This window comes from Amphiura filiformis, chromosome 18 (assembly GCF_039555335.1).
Source record: "Amphiura filiformis chromosome 18, Afil_fr2py, whole genome shotgun sequence".
NCBI lineage: Eukaryota > Metazoa > Echinodermata > Ophiuroidea > Amphilepidida > Amphiuridae > Amphiura > Amphiura filiformis.
The window spans coordinates 22,191,792-22,215,598 of record NC_092645.1 but is presented as its reverse complement, the minus strand read 5'-3'; the positions used below and the strand labels follow the sequence as shown (position 1 = coordinate 22,215,598).

Genomic DNA, 23,807 nt, shown 5'->3' with positions numbered 1-23,807 from the left:
GATAATTATGTCACTTCAACAGCGAATAGACCATGCTGTGTTTTTTGTCGAAGGGAACTGTATTGTGTTATTCTTTTGTCTGCCTGTGTTTTCGCGGAAGGTGTAAAACGGGTGATGGAATGCAGTTTAAAATTTCCGCCAAGGCCGAATCATTTCACATTTTGAGTGCATTGCCTCATTTCAAATATATAGTTTTAGTTTTGGTTTTGGTCACGTGGTTTTCTATTGTCCTGCCTAACCACTTGAATCACAATATATCGAACTCTTTGTTTCTACCTTTTGTTTAAAAACTAAACATTTGTGACAGGTAGTTTCGGTTTTGGTTTCAGTTTCTTATAACAGTCAGCTACCTGCACAACCGATTCTTTTGTTCTGCAAGGCTCACTCAGTCATTTAATGAGGCAATACAAACGATCGAAATTGGTGTTGAAATGAGCAAAATTTTGAGTTACACCTTTTCAGTGTAAAATTTTTTTTCTCAGCCAAATGAAAAGCAATAATTTTCATTTTTTCAGTAAATGGCTGGAAAAACTATAATGCTTGATACTGATTTTTTTTTTTTTAAATCCTGGTGTTAAACTTAGGCCTGAAATTCAGTCATTTAGTGTAAGATATTCGATTTTTATAGGCTTCAGCTCGGCCCGCGAGCTTTTTCTTGGATCAACCTTTTAGCTTTTCAAAGTAATATAGTTCGCTAATGAAGGATTTTCCCCAACTTTCTAAAGCACATCACCGTGAGCTATATATCATAGTTTTGTCAGAATTTCCGTTTTGATTTCACCATCTTTCACTGTCGGCTGAAAAAAGTTCTAAATCAACACGTGAAATCTAAAGGCTAGTACTAGCATTGTGGATCGATATCCCTGGGTTTAATAGGAATACCGGCATGGCTATAGTGTTGCCAGAACTTCAATATAGCAAAGAAATTCCCAGACCTATAGCGCTCCTACTGATCATGTTTAACCAGAACACCCAATTGGGGATTTAATCGCTGGTCGGGCAATTTGCTTTCAATGAAAAATTGACCTGGATAACAACAAAGGAAATATCGACTATTTCTGCTAGTTGCTCTCGAGATAAAAGTACTCACCATTGCCTACTTTTACTTAGTTTGACATTTTCGGACCATGAATGGAAAAAGGGTAAAACAAAAACGGAAATTCTGACAAAACTATAACATATAGACCCACACGATGTGCTTTACAGAGGTGGGAAATATCTTTCTTTAGCAAACTATGTTAGTTTGAGACGCTAAAACATGAATTCCGTAAAAAGCTCGCAGGCGAATTCAAGGCCTATAAAAATCAAAATATCACACTAAAAGACACAATTTGATGCTTAATTTTAACACCAGGATTTAAAAAAAATGTATATTCAAGCACCAAGTTTTTAACTGACATTACTGAAGAAAAAAAAATATTGCTTTATATTTGACCGAGAAAATTAATTTCATAGCAAAAAGGTGTATCTCTGAATTGTGCTGATTTTTACATGTATCGATCGACTTTTAGCGCGACTAAGCATTTCTAAAGAATTGGTTGTCCAGGCGGCAGACTGATAAGTGGTGTGACGAATAAAATTACAGGATTTTCGAGTTACCTGATCTAAGTATACAAAAGAAATGTTTAAATTTCGCAGTGCAATATTCACGAGCAGAGAAGTCGAACAAAACAGTCTACATTTGAAAGCATTGATTTAGTTTGAAAGCATTGGCTTGAGACTACGAAATAGCCTAAGCTGATTTCACTGTGAAAATATATAGAACATCGAAATATTTGCATTCGACATTACAAAAGGGCCACTACTGTAATTGTATAGGTGCTATAAACAAAATCGATTCTTGTCCTTAATCCCATGTACCAGAATCGATGGAAGGCCATTATATGACCTCTAATAACCTAATGACTTTTACTGAAATGAAGCAATTTTTACTGCAAAAAGTAGAAGATAGAGGGGAGAAGATTGGGGTGTGTGTGTGTGTGTGTGGGGGGGGCCTCACCTTGGTCTGGGGCGGACATTTTAAAAATGAATTTAGGAGAGCAGCAACGGCATCACTTGCATTACATTCCAGATGTTAAATCTACATCATATGCAAAATTTGAGGAAATTCGCACGAGTCCGTTTTATTTTAGGGCCATTTGTCTATAACTGGTCTTTACATGTAGCCCTATGGAGAGAGTGCCCGTTGAGGGCGCTATAACCCCATTTTAGGAACAAAAATGTGATTTAAAAAAAACGGACTCGTGCGAATTTTCTAAAATTTTCAGAGTATGTAGTATGAACATGTAGAAATATAATCAAGTAGTTGCCCTATCTGCTCTCCTCCAAAAAAAAAAAAAGTCCTATACCTCAATGATAATGAAACCTAGGTGGGGGGGGGGGGGTTGGAGGGCAAGGGGGATATGGGCCGGGAGAGAGAAAAACATATGAGAGAGAGCATTGGAAGTGAAAGAGAAGGGGGAGGAGAGCTCGAGATGAAGCTATCGAATGTAGGGGAGGAGGAGGGGGAAAGGGGTAATTTAGGAAAGAGGTGGTTATATAGGGAGGGTTGTGGGTATGGGTTGTGCTTCCGGGGATAATAAACTAATTCATAATCAAATCATCTCCATGCATCGTTTATGTTTCATACAAACAAACAAATTCCCCACCCCACCCCATCCTTCAGTATACGCGCATGTATATGATTTCTAGGCCTAGAACTCGTGAGTGTAATATGCCACCTACCTTCGACAGAGAGCATCAACTGTCGTCCGCGGGATAGATTTCCGATATCAATCATGAAAATAATTATGTTAGCACAATAGGCTATTGTATACTTCTGGTTATATACCCTATACTGTGTCCTCCCAGCATAATAGTGTTATGATTGCAGATCAGATCAGCTCTACTTTTTAATCCCTTGATTTTTGGTTTCTGAACAAAAGAGAAACCAAAACTATATATTTGAAATGAGGGACTGTAGCCGACGGCTACCCAACTAAAGGCTGCTAGTCAGGTGTAGGAATGCGTGTATTTGGATTCGTCTATATTCAAAAATTGTTTTCACCTATTGCTATGGTAGTTAATCCGATTATTACGTAACTTCGCCAGCGTATAGGTAAGGATTAAATTGTCTGTACATCCCATCAAGCCCTGGGCATCATTGAAGAACAGTGTTAACATGCACTGAATGAATGGTTCACCCGGGACTCTCTCATGACTCTCTCCAGTGGCGTAGCTGCCGGGGGGGGCAATTGCCCCCCTGGCAATGCCTATTTGGGCCCGTGCCCCCCCCCCCCCCTAGCGCAGGGCAAAATAATAAAGGAGTGAGAGAGATGGAAAAAAGGGGAAAATAAAGAGAAAGAGAGATTCCATAGGCCAACGATAAAAGGTGCTGATAGAATTTGAACAGTTTTAAAATTTAGTTAAAAAATGGAACTATATTATATCAAAATGAAGTCGCTATCCCTTGTATTCTTTTGGTTTTTTTTACCACCGAAAAAAAAATAGGGTCAACCTTTTGAGGAAGGGCGGCAAAATTTTTGTTTGGTGGATTTGGGCCCCGCCCCATACAGGCTTGCCCCCCCACCCAAGGAAAAAAATCCCAGCTACGCCACTGGCTCTCTCGTAATTTAAAAGAGTGAAAAACTCACTCTCCAAAAGAGTGAGAAGAATAAAAATCAAACCAAAAAATCACTCCTAAACAGCTACCATTGACTATATTTATAAATACGTATTTATAAATACTCACGTGACCCATGGGGACGACATACCAAGACCAGCAAGCGTGACCAAATCCTCATGCCATTGAAAAGAATAGGAACTCTTTAGGTAAATAATCATCAAATTTAAGTATTAATTGAATAGCAAAAATATTTGTAGTATGTTATCAAAAAACACCCAACATTTTGAGTGTATTTGCCAACCGAAAAATATTAATTGACGGAAACGTTTACAATGTAATCACAGAGTTGAACAAAATAGACCATTTTGCTGCACAGTATAGTCTCTTGCTGTTTATCGGCTTTGCATTCAATGAATGTACAGGAAGACCACCCGTTATGTAGAAGGTCGCTTCGAGACTTGCTACCTAAAAGCGGAGGTGGTCACGTGCGTATTTTTAAATACGTTTTTATAAATATAGTCGAAGCATACTACTAACAGTAATATATCAGGAATATATTATTCGAAAAAGAGTAATGTCCCTTATATAATACATTGAAAGCGTGGTTTCCACTCTTTCATAAAGGTTTCCACTCTTTTAGGAGTGATATCACTCGTATGGATTGATTGTTGCTCTGCTCACTCTTTTCGAGAGTGAGTTTTTTACTCTTTTACATAAAAGATATATAAATAAAGAAACCCCTGGAAAACAGCGGCATTTTTCGACGGGAATAAGCAAACTATGATGCAATTTTATCAGTTTCGCCGTCGAGTAATGATTAAGGAGGAAATAGGAAAACTGATCCCGCCTGGGAGGAAAAGGAGAGAATAGGAAAAGTGATCCCGCCCGGGAATTGAACCCAGGACCTGGGTACAATTCCCGGGCGGGATCAGGTAAGTTTGCAAACGGAGTCACTTTATTCAATGTCCACGTGACCCATGGGCGACGCCATAACAATACTATCGAATGATCAGTTGATCCTGAACACGTATGCCGTGTTTCCATTAGTTTCCATTGAAATACATAGGAATACCACCCGCTATGTGGTCATTGGCAGACTTTATATGCTGGTTTCATACTTTCTGCCGCTTGCCGCTGAGCGGTATGCCGCTTGTACTTTTCTGCAAGTCGGCACGCCGCTGAGCATCAACGGCATGACTCTGAAATCCACTGTTGCCGCTCAGCTCCGCTCTGTACTCATTGGCCAAAATTCGTATCAAGTAGGCCTACTCATACGTTGGATAATGCGGTTGAGTGATCGATGTGTTGGCTTGCCGCTGGTCATCACCAGCGTTTCTGATGCGAGCAGTGAAGCAAAATCGTTGTCAGAGTCTCAAAGCGGCAAGGGTCAGGAAAGTATGAAGCCAACATTACTGCCTAGGAGCTGTAATGTCATGGACCCATCTGGTCACGTGGGAAATTTTATAAAGTAATCTCAGCTTGCTGTTTATTGTGCCACCCTGTACCAGTCATTGTTGCGTATGATCATTGTCCATTATTTCAACAAAAAAGTCGTCCCCATTATTGTATACAGGTACAGACGAACCGTGTTTGCTTCAAATGTATTCGATAAAATTCCATATTATTGGCAGGGCTATGACACTCAACTCATTTGCATAGCAAAATGACCCGTCTCCTCTGCAGCCAATTTGGTTCCGCTCCATCGAAATCAAGCTGGTCACGGAGGAGACTACCCTCCTTTGTGTTTGTTCATTTGTGTATGGAGAGCCCTTCTTGGAGTCCGTAATGACTTAGGCTACGCTCTCAGCTAGAGTCCGACGCTGCATTGCACTAGAAATACCTTTTCTGTGAAATCGCTATTGAGCCAACCGGGAACACGTATTCGTTTTGAGAATATAGCATTAAAATTAGTATCACCCTTGTGGCCCCCGTGCAGTGGAAACCTTAATTCTTTCATTAAAAGGAAATGAAAATTTAAAAAAAACACGGATCTACATGTGCACCTATAAAATGGGTACAGCAATGTGTCTCAAATATGAATGAATTTTAAGAAACATACGGGATATGATGAACATTGACCTGACGCCATGATAGTAGGATATCTATTAGTCGTTTTATATACATAATATATATACCGTATTGTCATAATACCAATATTTGTCATTATATATAATGAGTAATATTTAGCAACGTAAATGTGCAGTTCATATGCACAAAGGAATACTGATATTTATGATATTCAGGTTCTTGTACATAGCATATAACATGTCACATAGGAGGTCATACGTGTTGACCTTCATCTATTGTATTTGTTCATCTGTGTACGGAGAGGATTAACGCCATTAAACGCCATTAAAACTCCATCAGTATTAGGGCGTAGTTCAGTGAACTCACCGTATTGGTATTCCAAGTACTTTGATAATATAGATAATATGTACTAATGGAGCTTAATGGGTCGAGACGATTTCATTGAAAAACCTAATAAATTATTCATAACAGTTACGTAATCAATCGATAGTGCGGACACTTTTCATTTGCAAACCACCAAAATTCGTGATCTTTAAGCGTTGGAAAAGAAACCGCGTGAATAGAGTGCCCTCTCAAGAATATCTTCTCTCTGTTATTGGGATAGGATTCTATGATGCAGCCGGGTGCGGCCACGCGTTGCCACCAACTAGCTTTAGCTGTAATTTCAGTCGCTCGAGCTCCGCACTTCAGACGATAAAAAGGCATGTAAATCTCAAAGTGTATACACTTGATACATTTAATATTTGGCCTTTCTTTTATAACGAAACGGTATACGAAATATACCAGCTTATAGTTAATAAAGAAAGGTGATTATACGCTGGCGAAGTTACATAATTAATCGGATTAATTACCATAGCAATAGGTGAAAACAATTTTGAACATATCGCGCTTCACTACAAGCAGGTTACACTCATCACCTGTGTATGTCTGCAATCATAGATTGAATACAATACTGGTGTTTTCAAATATACTAATCTTACAGGTGCAAGTAATCAGCATGATATGGTTCAATGAAGAGGTACCGCGTGAAAGTATCAATGCAGCGCGGTATATTCAAAAATTGTTTTCACCTATTGCTATGGTAGTTAATCCGATTATTACGTAACTTCGCCAGCGTATACGTATTCACTTATCAAATTGGCATGGATGCAGGCCCCGTCTGCATAACATGACTACCGCCCGCAATAAGCCAGGGCACAAATTTGAATAACAATACGCTATTTACATATCAATGCGCCTCATGCTAATGAGTTGAGCCCTCCAGGAATTTACTCTATGGTATTTGGCAGGGAGCGCCGCGCAGTGATCCAGGGCAAAGGTGAATGGGAAATGTCGCGCACATTTGTGGTTGTGGGAACGATACGTATAAATAATCAAGTAATCAATGTATGAAATATTTTGTCAACACTTAAATAACATTATGTTAGAATATTTGCAGTAAGTTGTCAACAAATGTTTTGAATGTTATGAAAACGTTTTATACCATTTATATGTCCTTTGTATAACCCGACATTTAAATGTTTTCTGACAACCTTTTCTAGCCTTTTGCGAATGATGTCGAAACTGTTTTGTGTTTGCTGGGCTAGGTATGTCGAATATAAAAGAGGGTTCGCTAGAGGCCGAAGGTTATCTACGTTCAGTATCAGAGGGTTTGTATGTCAAAAATGAAATAAGGTTCGCTGTATCGAAGGTTCGTTATGTCGAATATGAAATATGGTTCACTATGTCGAATATGAAATAGGGTTAGTCTGGGTTAGGATTAGGGGTAGGTTTAGGGTCAGGGCAATGTTAAGTTAGGGCTAGGGTTAATGCTATAATTAACCTTATTTACATTCGATATAGCGAACATTCGACATAGCGAACCTTCGCCTTAGCGAACCTTCGACATAGCGAACCTTCAACTTATCGAACCTTCGACATAGCAAACTTGACATAGCGAACCTTCGACATGGCGAACCTTCGACATGGCTAACCTTCGACATAGAGAACCTTCGACATAGCGAACCTTCGACTTAGCGAACCTTCGACATAGCGAACCTTCGACTTATCGAACCTTCGACATAGCAAACTTGACTTAGCGAACCTTCGACATAGCGAACCTTTGACTTAGCGAACCTTCAAGGCGAACCTTCGACATAGCGAACCTTCGACTTATCGAACCTTCGACTTATCGAACCTTCGACATAGCAAACTTGACATAGCGAACCTTCGACATGGCAAACCTTCGACATGGCTAACCTTCGACATAGATAACCTTCGACATAGCGAACCTTCGACTTAGCGAACCTTCGACATAGCGAACCTTCGACTTATCGAACCTTCGACATAGCAAACTTGACATAGCGAACCTTCGACTTAGCGAACCTTCAACATAGCGAACCATGACATAGCAAACCTTGACATAGCGAACCTTCGACATGGCGAACCTTCGACATGGCTAACCTTCGACATAGCGAACCTTTAACATAGCGAACCTTTGACATAGCAAATCTTAGACATACTTATGGCGGACTGTAACCGAAATTTGACGAGTGCCCGTTGATTTCAAACCCAAGTAGGTTTACCTACATGTATAATAGACCTATTCGTGAACTCCCTGGACTATACCGGCAGTGATGGGGGGGGTGGACGTCTATAAATAATCATGAAAAACGCTTTGCAAGTTGAATCATATAGAGAGATCACCTAGGTCCTATACCTCAACATTAAGGTATAGGACTTTTTATTTTTTCGGAGAAGAGCAAGTAGTTACTTGATTATATTTCTACATGTTCATACTACATACTCTGAAAATTTTAGAAAATTCGCACGAGTCCGTTTTTTTAAATCACATATTTGTTCCTAAAATGGGGGTTATAGCGCCCTCAACGGGCACTCTCTCCATAGGGCTACATGTAACGACCAGTTATAGACAAATGGCCCAAAATAAAACGGACTCGTGCGAATTTCCTCAAATTTTGCATATGATGTAGATTTAACATCTGGAATGTAATGCAAGTGATGTCGTTGCTGCTCTTCTAAATTCATTTTTAAAATATCCGCCCCAGACCAAGGTGAGATAGGTGGTAGCCATAGTGGTAAGCTTCTGTTCCGTCACTAGATCTACAGGAGAAATGGGATGAAAGCCTTCCTCTCCGGTGGGTAGTCTTCAAACTTCTTTTTGTAATATCTATCAAAAAAAACCAAAACAATAATCCTATTACACGATTAGACAATTTCAGGCTTTCCCCAAATATGCCATGTTTAAAGGGGGTGGGGAAAAGAAAATTTGGCATGTTGAAAGGAGGGAAGAATTTTTGGCATGTCGAATGAGATGCGAATCATTCAGAATGGGTTTCGAGTTTGGAGAACAACGGTAAGGCGACGAAAAAAAGAAACCCTGTTCTACGGGCGGACGGACCTTTCAAGTAGGGTAGGTCGGTCGGCATTTTTTGTTGTTGAAATGACGCAAAAAATCACCAAAATCTGTAAATAATTTGCAATTGAAAAATAAAAAAAAAAAAAAAAATTGTTCCTGAAATTTCCGAAATTTGGGCCGGCATTCATTTGTACAGGAAAATTTTTCTCTCAATTTGTTTAAAATCTGGGTAGGTCGGGCCCGTAGAACACGGTTTTCTTTTTTCGTCGCCTAAGCCATATACTTTCTCAGCGAAGGCTGATTACGGCGAACAACCTGCCTGTCGTGATCACATTCGCTGACTTCAAGAAGGCCTTCGATACCATCCACAGAGGCAAGAGAATGAAAATTCTTGGGACCTGTAGACTGATTGTGGATGCAACTTACAGAATGTACGAGAAAACTAAAGCTAAAGTATTGTCACAGATGGGGAGACGGAACTTTTTGAGATCATTTCAGGTGTACTACAGGGTGACACCGTGGCACTATATCTGTTCGTGACTTTGCGTTGCGAATGGCCATCTGGTCAAGAGGCAAACCAGGTGAGTTGGCCCATTTGGATTGTCACTGATTATTGGCCTAAAAGCTATACACAGACCTTGTCTGTAGCTTCTACAGACAACGCAAGACGGAAATGTATAGAAAGTCATCGCAGCTCGAGGATACAACTATACTAGCAAGCCAAGCAGGGGGGGGTAAGCACGTGTTTTGGATGTCGAAGAGGGGGGAGGAGCAAGCGATTTTGGCAAACCATTTTTGAATTCATCATACCGGGGTTATTACACAGCCCTTTAGACTTCCCTGCGTGTACTTACTTATGGTGATGAAAGGCCCGCGGTCCGATATTACACATGGTTAAAATAGCAAAGGCCAATGCTGGTAGATTCCAACAAGCTACTGCATAGCCCATCCATTCTAATGATTCCCCAAAGAAATTGGCTCCAGATATATAATCAAACATACCACCTTCAATATGAAAAGAAATTCATCGTGTTTTTGTTTGTTCCTTCTTGATTCTTGCTTGATATTTCAGTCGTCTTTTGTTGCTTGATATTTCGTCCTCCCTCGCTCGCTAGCTCCCCCTTCTCGCTCACAAATCACTCACATAGCCTTTTTTGAATTTTTTTAACAGATTGGCGAATTTTATATTATTATATGCTTAAAAGTTTGAGCACGCCTTTACCATAACTACCTCTTGGTATTTTATAATCGGTTTCTCCTGGTTTCCTCAAGTGTCTAAGTATTCTGTCGGACTGAATATTGATTGCCATTCCGATAACAAACATGGTACAACCTGCAAGTGAAATACAAAATAAAAACTAAAGAATAAAGCAGACAAGATTGTGCATGTTAAAACCCACTGGGCACTACCTGCCGATATAACATTGCCTCTAATTGGTCAATTACATGATATCTTCATTTTAATCACCAATCAGAATGGAGGTTTGCAAATAATTCACCCCAATTTTTTTGTGTGGTGAAATTATTCTAACAATGTTGCTGATTGGTCTAATTGATAATGAAAACCTCTTTTTGACCAATAGGCAGGTAGTTCTCATGGAGTTAATTCATCGTCGTGACAGTCATCATTATATAATAATCAACAACATCAAGTAGGCCTATATCAGATTCTACAATGCACAGTGTCATCGCCCCGATATCTCATGGTAAAAATCGCCATGGTATGTTGAATAGCTTTGAATCCACAGCCACGCATGGCCATTTTATTCCGACCTTATGAGACGCTGTGTGAGTAAGCTTGTAGGCCCTATACGACATTGCGGTCAATGGTCATACTGCCTCCACTGGAGTAGTGAGTGCAGCTATAGCCTGCGCGCTGTAGTCCATACAGGACCAACGCAATATAAAATTAGAAATTTGGTCAGATTTTGAGTTCAAGACGCACGGCCTTTTCTCAAGACGCAAGCTAACGACTATCATATCTGTTCAACACGTATTTTCAAGTGTATGAGACCAGATCTGGTTTCTTGAGACGAAATCATTTACGGGACATCATTTTCTATCCCGGTATCCGAAGATTTTCGTCTGATATCAAAATTGTGCATAGCAATTAACGTGTATCGATCCCGGGTATTTATTTTAGTATCTCTGCTGCACCAAATAATTATTAGCCAGGCGATGTCGGTGTGCAATGTATGATCTATGGTCTACAGCATGGAAATAATTATGTGACATGCTAAAGTCGCAAGTTAGAAGATTCGACACATCCTGAGTTGATGTTATACGCGCACCTGTACAAGCCAGTAGTATAATAATGTCCTCCGTGAATGGCCCACCACTATGCCCCATTCGCAAATGGCAAACAGACATACTATTGGCTTAAATGACAGATGGGTGTGTGGGGATGTAGGGGTGTGTGTGTGTGTTTGAAACAAAGAACACCAACTCAGTAGCCAGGAGATCTCGAAACTACCAACTTGCGACTTTATGCTCATTACGTGCTAGCATAGACTCTGAGTCTATGGTGCTAGTAGGTCCCATATTAGATCAAACTACGTATTGTATGGTTACGCAGAGACAAAACAATTTTCCTTACCTAAAAGAAACTTTGGTGATACGTGGTATTTAGTCTCATATACAGCAAATTGTGTTAGGTATCGCCCTTGCATATACCCATTATACGTACAGAAGACGACGCATCCGATGACTATTGCTATTGGCTGTGGTTTTCCACGATGGAGCAGGCCGAATATAAATGTTCTGAAGAAAAACAATGTGCCTGTTTCATTTTTGATGTGAATTCTTTTCCTAACCGCCACCATTCTATATATCTTTCTCTGTCTGTCTGTCTATCTGTCTATCTGTCTGTCTGTCTGTTGTTCTTTCTGTGTGTCTGTCTTCATAAAATACTAATTCGGCAACATGAATTTTGTGCAATACCGTAAAACCTCGTCTACAAGCATATAGTGTGTTTTGATGAAAGCTAAATTAAAACGAGACAGCCGTAAATATTCCACTACAATAGATTGGTCTTACAAAATTACTTGTTTGTATATGTTTGTATCGGTAATTAGGTTGCTCAAACTCCATACTATTATAATTTTGTCCATGGATGGCGTCTGGAATAATTTAGCTTTCATCAAAAGTACTCTATATGCTTGTAGACGAGGTTTTACGGTATTTTTAATTAGGATGAGCTGTCTTTTCTCGTTCATAGATAATTTTACCACCTATTAGGTGCTCTGCAATTATTTTCTTTGGGGTTGGTTGTAATTATTGCATTATTTGAATCGTTTTTGTGTAGGCATATATTTTTGGAGTGTTTGGTTGTCACTGCTTCTGATCAGATCTATTTGTATCCAATCGTCTTAATTTAACATTAGGTACGTGCTCTTCACCGATACGCACGATTTTACTGTTCATCGAAACTTCGTGACTCATTTCTTACCTTTGAAAATAATGTAAAATCATCATTCCAATAAGCACATTATTTGCAATATTACTCAACAGAGCTGCGTCTGTGTAAAATACGCACCAAACAGGAACGGCGAACGATGGTAAATCCTGCACGAACCACGCGAAATTGGAATTAATAAATATGCCGCGTTTGGTGTTCGCGTATCGTCCATACGCCGCAGGTTTCCCCGTTATTAAAAGGTATAGACACGTAACAGCGCCAAATATCATAGCATACGCCATGTATGTAATAACTTTTTCTTCATGTTGAAGATAAGAGACGAGAAGAGACGTCTCCTGCCGTTCTATTCCGCCGGCCATGTTTGGTGCTGCACTGTGGTGATGTCTCGGTGTTTGTGTTTACCGAGGCCCAGGTAAACATGGTAAACATCCACGCAAATATCAACGAAAGTTCAAATTAATTCCATACGGTTCTTTACCTGTATTCTTTTAAGCTTCATTAAAGCGGAACTTTAGAATAATACGTCACAAATGAATAACTGAAAAGGTCACGTACAAGTTGAACGCCGTGCTAGGTCAAGTGAAGCACTTGAGCAAAAGATCCTAAAATGCAGTATTATTGTAGTTATAAAGAATAGGGCAAATCTTGGTCTGCAATACGCCATGTTAGATAGAACATTTGACGTTAAATACATTTAGTTTCTTCAAATAGTATTCCACGTTGAATAAAATAGGTGCCACAACGGATTGAATCAGATGAAATGGCGCGCTGTAATTGAGGCTGTTTATTTTTTATTGTTAATCCTTCTCGCAGAAATCTTCGTACTGCTTAAATTGCGCGAGGGTAAGTTCACAATCAACCTGTCCTTGTTTAAAAACGGAATGACAGAGAGTACTACTAGAACTCTCCCCTCCACGTTTAGTGCGGGAGGCCATCCAAATTAAGAAAATATCGGCAGACTTATAAAATCGCGATTAGGGACTGTAGTCGCCATCCTTGGACCTTTATCATGTTTATATAATACCCTTCACTGAAAACGAAAATTAGTAATTTTCCGAAAATAGTTAGTCAAGTGGGTCGAAATAATTAGTCTTCTATTAAAAACGGCACAGGACTAATTTCATGATATTGTCGACTAATGACGGACTAATTAAAGTTTGGTCATTACGAATGCAGGACAAATGATAATTCTTGACTAATTCGTTCAGTGTTGATTGACTAATGGCGCACACCGACACCGCCTGGCTAATAATTATTTGGTGTAGCAGAGACACTAAAATGAATACACGGGATCGATACACGTGAATTGCTATGCACGATTTTGATATCAGACGAAAATCTTCGGATACCGGGTTAGAAAATGATGAATATCTCCCGTAAATGAATTTTTCTCAAGAAACCAGATGTGGTCTCATACACTTGAAAATACGTGTTGAACAGATATGATGGTCGCTAGAATGCGCTTTGAAAATTGGCCGTGCGCTTTGAACTCAAAATCGGACCGAAACTCTAATTTTATATTGCGTTGGTCCTGTATGCCCAGCAAACACAAAACGTTTTCGACATCATTCGCAAAAGGTTATAAAAGGTTGTCAGAAAACGTTTAAATGTCGGGTTATATAAAGGGTATATTAAGAGTATAAAACATTTTCATAATCTTAAAACACATATTTTGATAATCTACTGCTCAGCACACAAAAATGTTTTACAGAAAACGTTTAAATGTCGGGTTATATAAAGGGTATAAAAACGTTTTAATAACATTCCAAAAACATTCTTGAAAACTTGATACAAAACATTCTAAACAGAATGTTATTTTAGGGTTGAAAAAATATTTTGCGAAAAATGTTTGCCCAAAATATTTTCAATAACGTTTTAAAAACATTTTCATGACCTTTATATAACCCGACATTTAAATGTTATTAAAAGGTTTTGAATAAAACATTTTAAGAACATTTCTGTGTTTGCTGGGTTCAAATATTTGAACGTAATGTTATTTAAGTATTGACACAATATTTGGCAAAAATGTTTGCAAAAATAGTTTACAATAACATTTTTGAAAACATTTAAAAATATTGTTGTAGTGTGTTTTCATACAAAATGTTTTAAAACGTTATCATGACCTTTATATAACCCGACATTTTAATGTTATTAAAACGTTTTTACCTAAACCAAAAGCCAAAATATAACTTATTTAAAACGTTTTTAAAACGTTTTTGTGTTTGCTGGGGACTACATCGTGTAGTACAGCTGCACTCACTACTAGGCAGTATAAAAGTCGATGACCATTGACTTCAATTGGGTATACAAGCTTATTCACGCACAACCAAGATCAATTACCCGGCTATTGTGAGTAGCCGTAGTCATGTCCCTCGACTACTTATTCGTCTCAAAGAGCTTCAAAGGTCTGAACCAAATGGCCAATCGTGGCTGTGGATTCAACCTACCATGGCGATTTCTCCCATGAAGATATAGGGTCGACGACACTGTGTGGTGCTTCGTCAATACGAACAGGTTTGACTGATATCACGCACTCGACTAATTGCAAGACTAATTAATTGAATACATGAATCCAAAACCCACCCAAGTCCATGGGAAGTGATTTTGAGAAAAAAACCTGTGTATCATTTTAATTCCTTCAGTTAGATTTACCTGGTCAATATGGTAAGTTGTACGTGCAAATGGGTGGGATAAACTGTATTAGGTATGACGATTAGCATTTCAGGGACTTCGTGGGGTTCATTTTAAATTCTGGACTTGGGTGGTTTTTTGAATCATATACAAAGACAATAATGTTGGAATGAGATTACCACTAGTAAGATAATACCAAATAAAGCACACAGTTATGAATAATGTTGATAAGCATTCTGCCATGTAATATAAACCACACACTTTCCTTGATTAAACCCATTTTTTTTCTTCAAAAGTCACTCTCCAGCAATGAATGTGTTACAAGTGGACTTTTATACATACTGGATTTCAATCAATGTGTTACAAGACTCAAATCATGGACTTGGGTTGATTCTTTCATACATGCTATTTTTCACATGCTCAATAGACACAGAGAATGAATTTGAGTTGTTTTTTCTTACATATGACAGACCTATGTATAGCAACACTTTCCCATGCTTAACTCAATTTGGCCAAAGTATGGACTTGGGTGGCTTTTGTATTCATATATTCAATTGTCGAAATACTAACTTCGTCCAGACAAAACGGGTTTCCCTTATATTTGGAACATTTACAGGAAAAAATTTTGCTGATGAAGTAGCAATAAGTTGGAAATATCAGAATGTGAATATCAAATCGGTCATTTTGTCTGCAAGTACAGTACGTCACAGTCGTGGATACGGAACACTCGGCGACTGAGACTCAGTCATAGTCAGTCTCAGTCACTGAGTTCACCCCGCCCGTATGTATCTACGAGTTCGCCTATCATACATGACCGGCCCGTACATGTACTTTATTCTATTCCTTCATTTTCTCATTGTGATAAGTTCATCTCAACTTGCTGTGACGATCTGAACTGGTAGCACTAGCAGTTATTTTTTGCAATCTGTTTTCATTCCGGTTCTTCGGCGAATCTTCGCTCTTCGTGCTTTACTGTAATATTCCCTGCATATCGTGGATGGCTTGGCCTATCCCAAATCACCCCGGCCAGCACTTTTCCCATTTTTTAATCCACATACTTTATTCAGGAACTTCATTCTTGATTTGATCATGATGTTTCCTTCATGTTATTCTTATTTTATTGAAGATATTTTTCATGTAAAGAAAGTTGACAATGACTGAGTTCGTGCATTGGCCCGATGCATGCCACAGTAATGCATGGACATTGTGTTTACAATCAAACCCGGAAGTAACTGTGTGTCCCCGTGCTGACGTCATCATCGAAAGCGCCCAATTTGAACGATTTCGTTTTGTAATTTAGGGGGGGTGCCAATATCCAATCTTTGCATGGAGATTATGTCTATCCTGGTGCGTTAGGCAAATAAAAAATATTCTTTTCTGCTTCCTGGCATCATAAGCTTTCCATTGATATATAACTTTATTTTCAATGAGGTTCACCTTTAAGCTTATGTAAATTATCAGCAGACGACTCGTTCCACGACGGTCGTCTCTTTGACATTGTGAATGTAAGTTTTTATGCAAGTCATCTGCCATTGTCTGTGTTGCCAGGGAATGTAGTTAAAATCTTAAAATTAAATCTGTGGCCATTTTTATAGAAAATAGAAAGCATTGGCATTGCATGATTATGTACATGTTCATGTCAATCATGACATGAATACTACTGTTTTTGGCTTTTAATTCCTGAACGCGTACTCGAGAGTCTTGAGTTGACGCGCACACCACGACCTTGAAAATGTACGCTTGCCTTTGACTAGTTGATAATTAGTCAAGAGACTAATACAAGACTAATCGATTTTAGTGTATGACTAATTACGGACTAATTAATTTTGTGCTAGACTAATTATTTTCTGGATTAGTCAAATAAGACATAAGCTGAAGGACTAATTAATATTAGTCAATTCAAGAACTTATGACTAGTTATTTCTTAGTCAAATAAGACATAGCAAATGACTATTTTTTTTTAGTCAATTGACCAACTTTCGTTTTCAGTGTTATTCAAACAAAAGTTGCTAATGGTCAATAAAAGGGCAAATCCAACACAGCATCATAGGATGAAATTAAGATTTAATTTAAATCTGGTCAACCACACTCATAGAAATGACTTGTTCGCCTTGTTGGCGCAATTCAAAGGGAGTAAGTTTGGACAACTCAAAAATGGTGTAAAAGTTGTCAAAACAAAATTCATTTTAGTTATTGGAATTTACGAAAAAAATGCTGAAAAAGCTCAAAAGTTCCGTCAACTAATCAACTTTGTTGGCATTACTTAAAAAGTTGATGTAAGTCGTTGCGTCAACTTTTAAGTAATGCCAACTTCTGAATTCAAGTTCAGGGAACTTAGAAAAATAGACAAGGTTCAAAGAACCAATTAGTTGAGTTATTGTAACTCAACATGTAAGTTGATGTAACTCGTTCATATTAAGTTACTGGTACTTATTGTTTTGAGTTATTCCAATTTGGTACTTTGTTACTTAAAATTCACGTAATTGGATCATTTTCTGCACAATTAGCAGTATTCAAATATTTATTTTTGTAATCAGTGCTAAATTTTGTATACTATAGCTCTAGAAAATTATGCTAACCTAGGCTAGTTTCATTTTCTGAGTTGTAACAACTCAATAAAGTAAGTGCAAATGAGTGCGACCAACATAATGATATCGAGTCAGCGTTACTCAAAATTGTACGCGTTGGCATTACTCGGAAAGTTGACGCAACGACTTACATCAACTTACTGAGTAATGCCAACGAACAATTTCTATGAGTGCAGACATACCTATTTTTGACGGACGAACCGACGTTGCGACTGAAACCTTCAGTCTTCAGCTGGGTTGTGATGCAAATGACCTTGAGTACCGGACAATTCCGGTATAGATGACAATCGACGAGGAATGTCCTTTATGATTCGGTCCCAGCCGCCTCATCATAGGATGAAGACTTTTCCTGATGAAGTTGTGTGTCACATCGAAAATGCATGATTAGTTTTTGTACCAAATGTCAGTACTAAAAATAGTACTGACACCGGCACGTATGAACTTACATTCGAAAGTTAAAATTGTATCATAAATGGATACGAATAGATACGTATTATGAACCAATTTAGGAATAAATGAATACATGAGAACATGAATTTTAACATTATATTATATTAACACTCTACGTGAGCAATACAAACAACAGTATTTTGTTATTGTTACAAATCACGTTCTTATTCACATGTATACAATTTATTATTATATTTCATTTCTTTACAACTAATTTTTTCAATATCATTGAAATATATATCATTTCATAAAAACATGAATTTTATAAAATTACGTAAACATGTATTTTATACAAAATATTTACTTTCCTATGTCCAAATATTATAAATAAATAGATATTACAATTTCGGAGGTTTGAATAATAAATATATTGTTATATAATCAATAGTTAAAGCTACAGATTCTCCGATTCTGGAGCCTTTTCGACCGTCGCAGCCTAAAATTATGATTGTTAACTTCAACATCCATTTATGGCATTTTGCTGTTGTTCATTTATGAGCCTTAAAGGAGTATTTCGTGATCCTAGCATCCTCTTTTTATGACATTTTTCAGCAGATATCCACGAAAAAAGATTATTCCCAAAATTTGAGTTGATTCCGATTTTGCGTTTGCGAGTTATGCACGATTATGTGTGTTGCACTGCTCCATAGGCCACTATTGTAATTTAGTTCTGGTACAGTATACCAGAACGAAATTCAAATTTGACGATATTTTTGCAAAACGAATTAATCTGCAACAAATTAGTACATAAACATTATGTAGCCAGAGGTTTCCAGTGGTATAAAAAAATCTCAACTTCTTTTGAGAAAAGTGGGGGATGAGGCTGTGGATCACGAAATGCCCTTTTAAATCTTACAAAGTGTCCCCGAAAGTGTCACTCAATTTGTCGACGGTTTGCTATGTTGAATTGATTTTTTCTCATACAGAGGGTTCGCTATGTCGAAAATGACATAAGGTACGCTGCTGTGTCCCGAAGGTTTGCTTTGTCAAATATGAAATAAGGTTCACTATGTGGAATAGGAAATAGAGTTAATAGTCTGGTTTAGGGTAGTAGTACAGCTGCTAAGCTAAATCATTGTGCACTTTGTGATAAAAGCATGAGAATGTTCACATACAAAGTATATGGGTCAAAGTTTATTTTAAGATGTATAGGCATTTCAGATTTGACCCCTAGTGACCTCTAGTGGTTACAAAAGGTCACACAGGATTCAAAATGTGAAAATGCTCCAATCTTGTCCACAGATACACCAACTTATTTGTCTGATCACAAGGATTTCAAAATGTATAGGTTGTGCTATCTACGACCTATTGTTACAGTGTTATTCTGCAAAAACCTCATTTATGAGTTAAAATGGTAAATTTTGGCTGTACAGGTATACAAAACTTTTGCTCCAATTTGGACAAAAATTGTCCGTTCAACTGACACGAATCATAAAAAGAATAGTTTTGCATATCTACTGTGTTAACCTAAGGAGATAGAGGTTAAAAATGTCAAATGCTATTGGCTTTGTTGATCGTTGATTTCCAAATCACAAATAACAAGTAAAGATTAATTTTAGATAATTTTAGTAAGTAATATACCGTTTGGTGATTCTTTTGTTAAGACAAACAACTTGCCACCAATTTTGGCATAATCGGAGCAAGTGGAAATGTTTGCCCCTGTACAACCTAGTCCGACGAGTAGGACCTTTTTTTCTAAGTTACCAGACTATACTCATTTCACACTATGATCACTATCTCACATGGTGCAAGAAAGACGAATCGCGAAAGTCCAGTGACCGGGCCGCCCCAAGGAGGCGCGGTTAGTGTATTTTTGTGGTTAATCTTTCTTGAGCGATCAGAGTTAGAGTATAGTTGGTAACTAAGAAAAAACAGGTCCTACTCGTCGGACTAGTACAACCGGTTACCAAATATGGGCTCTTTTAAACCAAGGTGTTTGTAGAATAACTCTATAGCGATAGGTCATAGATAGCACAAACTACATTTGTAAAAAATCTTGTGATCAGACAAATAATTTGATGTATTTTGTCGACAAGATTGGAGTATTTGCAATTTGTTACCCCTGTATGACTCTAACGGTCACTAGGGGTCAAACCAAAATGCCTCCACAATGTGGAGTCCGCATCTTAAAATAAACTTTGGACCATGTACTTCATGCGTGAAAACGCAAATGCCTTTATTACATAGTGCACAGTTGTACCAAATTGGGAGCTTAACAGCTAATGGGGTAGGTTCAGCATTGTGTAAAATACAGGGTGTCCCAGAAAAAATTACCGGACGAATGAATTTGAACGTAAGTCGAAAAATAGATATCAGAATCCACCAATCTAAACATCAGCGTGTAGCCCATCTTATTCTGCATCTTATACGCTAAATTTACTGGAATCGGTTGACTGATTGCGAAGAAATGGGCGATTACATAACGCATGTGTCAATTCACTTCATTCCAAGTTTGAAAGAAAGATCGTTCAACACAATGCGCACTAGTGGTTAACTGTCTATGCAATGGGGGCTTCATATTTTGTTCTGTAAAATCCTTTTGTTCTTTTTAAACAATCTGTTTCTTGCAAAGCATTTAATTAGGTTTTGTTCAAAGTTGAAAACCTTCACTTGAACATTGTCATTCTTGGCTCAAATGTTCTTTGGAAAGTTAAAATATAACATATTTGCGCAACTTAAAGAATTAAAGTTGGAAAGCTTCCAATTGCAGAAATCAAAGTTTTCTCGGACAAACTATTATTCATCTTCAGTGAAAGCATGAATAAATTAACATAACACCATCTATTATAAAATAGATAATGTGGACTAAATTTAATGAGATACTCAAACTTTAGGAAGCGGTGAGCGAGTATGAAAAAAGCGCCTGTTGATCAAACTTGGAATGAACTGTATTAATGCGCTCATTATGTAATCGTTAATTTCTTCGCAACCAGTCAACCGAATCAGATAACATTTTTGTATGTGATGCACAATAGAATAGGTTATGCGCTACATTTTTAATTTTTTGATTCTGATGTCTATTTCTCGACTTACGTTCAATTTTATTCACTCGGTAATTTTCTCTGGGACACCCTGTATAGAGCCCGTCCTTACGGCCGAGACGCTCTGCTTTGTCTTAGGACGTGCCGTTTATGCCAACTAACCCGTCCAACGGACGCCCTGAACCGTTGTCCCCATTACTGATAGTGGCGTACCGACTAAAGGCTACGCTGGTAAACATGGTAAGCAACTATTATCAAACATGAAAGACGCTTTGTAACTTGTTTCCGATAAAAGGATAGATGTAGTCACGGTGTTAGGCTTCGGGATCTTATATCACAGGAGAAATGGGATAAAGGCCTTCCTCCCTGGTGGATAGTCATCTTATATCACAGGAGAAATGGGATAAAGGCCTTCCTCCCTGGTGGATAGTCATCTTATATCACAGGAGAAACGGGATGAACGCCTTCCTCCCTGGTGGATAGTCATCTTACATCACAGGAGAAATGGGATAAAGGCCTTCCTCCCTGGTGGATAGTCATCTTATATCACAGGAGAAACGGGATGAACGCCTTCCTCCCTGATGGATAGTCATCTTATATCACAGGAGAAATGGGATAAAGGCCTTCCTCCCTGGTGGATAGTCATCTTATATCACAGGAGAAACGGGATCAAGGCCTTCCTCCCTGGTGTCTTATATCACAGGAGAAATGGGATAAAGGCCTTCCTCCCTGGTGGATAGTCATCTTATATCACAGGAGAAACGGGATAAAGGCCTTCCTCCCTGGTGTCTTATATCACAGGAGAAATGGGATAAAGGCCTTCCTCCCTGGTGGATAGTCATCTTATATCACAGGAGAAATGGGATAAAGGCCTTCCTCCCTGGTGGATAGTCATCTTATATCACAGGAGAAATGGGATAAAGGCCTTTCTCCCTGGTGGATAGTCATCTTATATCACAGGAGAAATGGGATAAAGGCCTTCCTCCCTGGTGGATAGTCATCTTATATCACAGGAGAAATGGGATAAAGGCCTTCCTCCCTGGTGGATAGTCATCTTACATCACAGGAGAAATGGGATAAAGACCTTCCTCTCTGGTGGATAGTCATCTTACATCACAGGAGAAATGGGATAAAGGCCTTCCTCCCTGGTGGATAGTCATCTTATATCACAGGAGAAACGGGATGAACGCCTTCCTCCCTGGTGGATAGTCATCTTACATCACAGGAGAAATGGGATAAAGGCCTTCCTCCCTGGTGGATAGTCATCTTATATCACAGGAGAAATGGGATAAACGCCTTCCTCCCTGATGGATAGTCATCTTATATCACAGGAGAAATGGGATAAAGGCCTTCCTCCCTGGTGGATAGTCATCTTATATCACAGGAGAAACGGGATCAAGGCCTTCCTCCCTGGTGTCTTATATCACAGGAGAAATGGGATAAAGGCCTTCCTCCCTGGTGGATAGTCATCTTATATCACAGGAGAAACGGGATAAAGGCCTTCCTCCCTGGTGTCTTATATCACAGGAGAAATGGGATAAAGGCCTTCCTCCCTGGTGGATAGTCATCTTATATCACAGGAGAAATGGGATAAAGGCCTTCCTCCCTGGTGGATAGTCATCTTATATCACAGGAGAAATGGGATAAAGGCCTTTCTCCCTGGTGGATAGTCATCTTATATCACAGGAGAAATGGGATAAAGGCCTTCCTCCCTGGTGGATAGTCATCTTATATCACAGGAGAAATGGGATAAAGGCCTTCCTCCCTGGTGGATAGTCATCTTACATCACAGGAGAAATGGGATAAAGACCTTCCTCTCTGGTGGATAGTCATCTTACATCACAGGAGAAATGGGATAAAGGCCTTCCTCCCTGGTGGATAGTCATCTTATATCACAGGAGAAACGGGATAAAGGCCTTCCTCCCTGGTGGATAGTCATCTTATATCACAGGAGAAATGGGATAAAGGCCTTCCTCCCTGGTGGATAGTCATCTTACATCACAGGAGAAATGGGATAAAGGCCTTCCTCTCTGGTGGATAGTCATCTTATATCACAGGAGAAATGGGATAAAGGCCTTCCTCCCTGGTGGATAGTCATCTTATATCACAGGAGAAATGGGATAAAGGCTTTCCTCCCTGGTGGATAGTCATCTTACATCACAGGAGAAATGGGATAAAGGCCTTCCTCCCTGGTGGATAGTCATCTTATATCACAGGAGAAATGGGATAAAGGCCTTCCTCCCTGGTGGATAGTCATCTTATATCACAGGAGAAATGGGATAAAGGCCTTCCTCCCTGGTGGATAGTCATCTTACATCACAGGAGAAATGGGATAAAGGCCTTCCTCCCTGGTGGATAGTCATCTTATATCACAGGAGAAACGGGATAAAGGCCTTCCTCCCTGGTGTCTTCTTATATCACAGGAGAAATGGGATAAAGGCCTTCCTCCCTGGTGGATAGTCATCTTATATCACAGGAGAAATGGGATAAAGGCCTTCCTCCCTGGTGGATAGTCATCTTATATCACAGGAGAAATGGGATAAAGGCCTTCCTCCCTGGTGGATAGTCATCTTATATCACAGGAGAAATGGGATAAAGGCCTTCCTCCCTGGTTGATAGTCATCTTATATCACAGGAGAAATGGGATAAAGGCCTTCCTCCCTGGTGGATAGTCATCTTACATCACAGGAGAAATGGGATAAAGGCCTTCCTCCCTGGTGGATAGTCATCTTATATCACAGGAGAAACG

The 23,807-nt window shown here is 38.9% G+C and overlaps 1 protein-coding gene across 2 annotated transcripts; it reads right to left on the bottom strand.

The window, feature by feature from the left end:
- Positions 1 to 8,239: 8,239 nt before the first annotated feature.
- LOC140139405 (3-oxo-5-alpha-steroid 4-dehydrogenase 2-like) lies at positions 8,240 to 12,901 on the bottom strand. Of its 2 annotated transcripts, XM_072161167.1 has the most exons (5): positions 12,439 to 12,901; positions 11,587 to 11,750; positions 10,222 to 10,323; positions 9,845 to 9,995; positions 8,240 to 8,801 (listed from the first exon to the last, which is right to left on the bottom strand). In XM_072161167.1, exons 1-5 carry the CDS (start codon positions 12,765 to 12,767, stop codon positions 8,735 to 8,737), a joined length of 813 nt encoding a protein of 270 aa, XP_072017268.1. In that variant the 5' UTR covers positions 12,768 to 12,901; the 3' UTR covers positions 8,240 to 8,734. The 2 variants fall into 2 exon arrangements, with proteins under 2 accessions (XP_072017268.1, XP_072017269.1); XM_072161168.1 differs by lacking the exon at positions 9,845 to 9,995.
- Between the last annotated feature and the right edge of the window lie 10,906 nt (positions 12,902 to 23,807).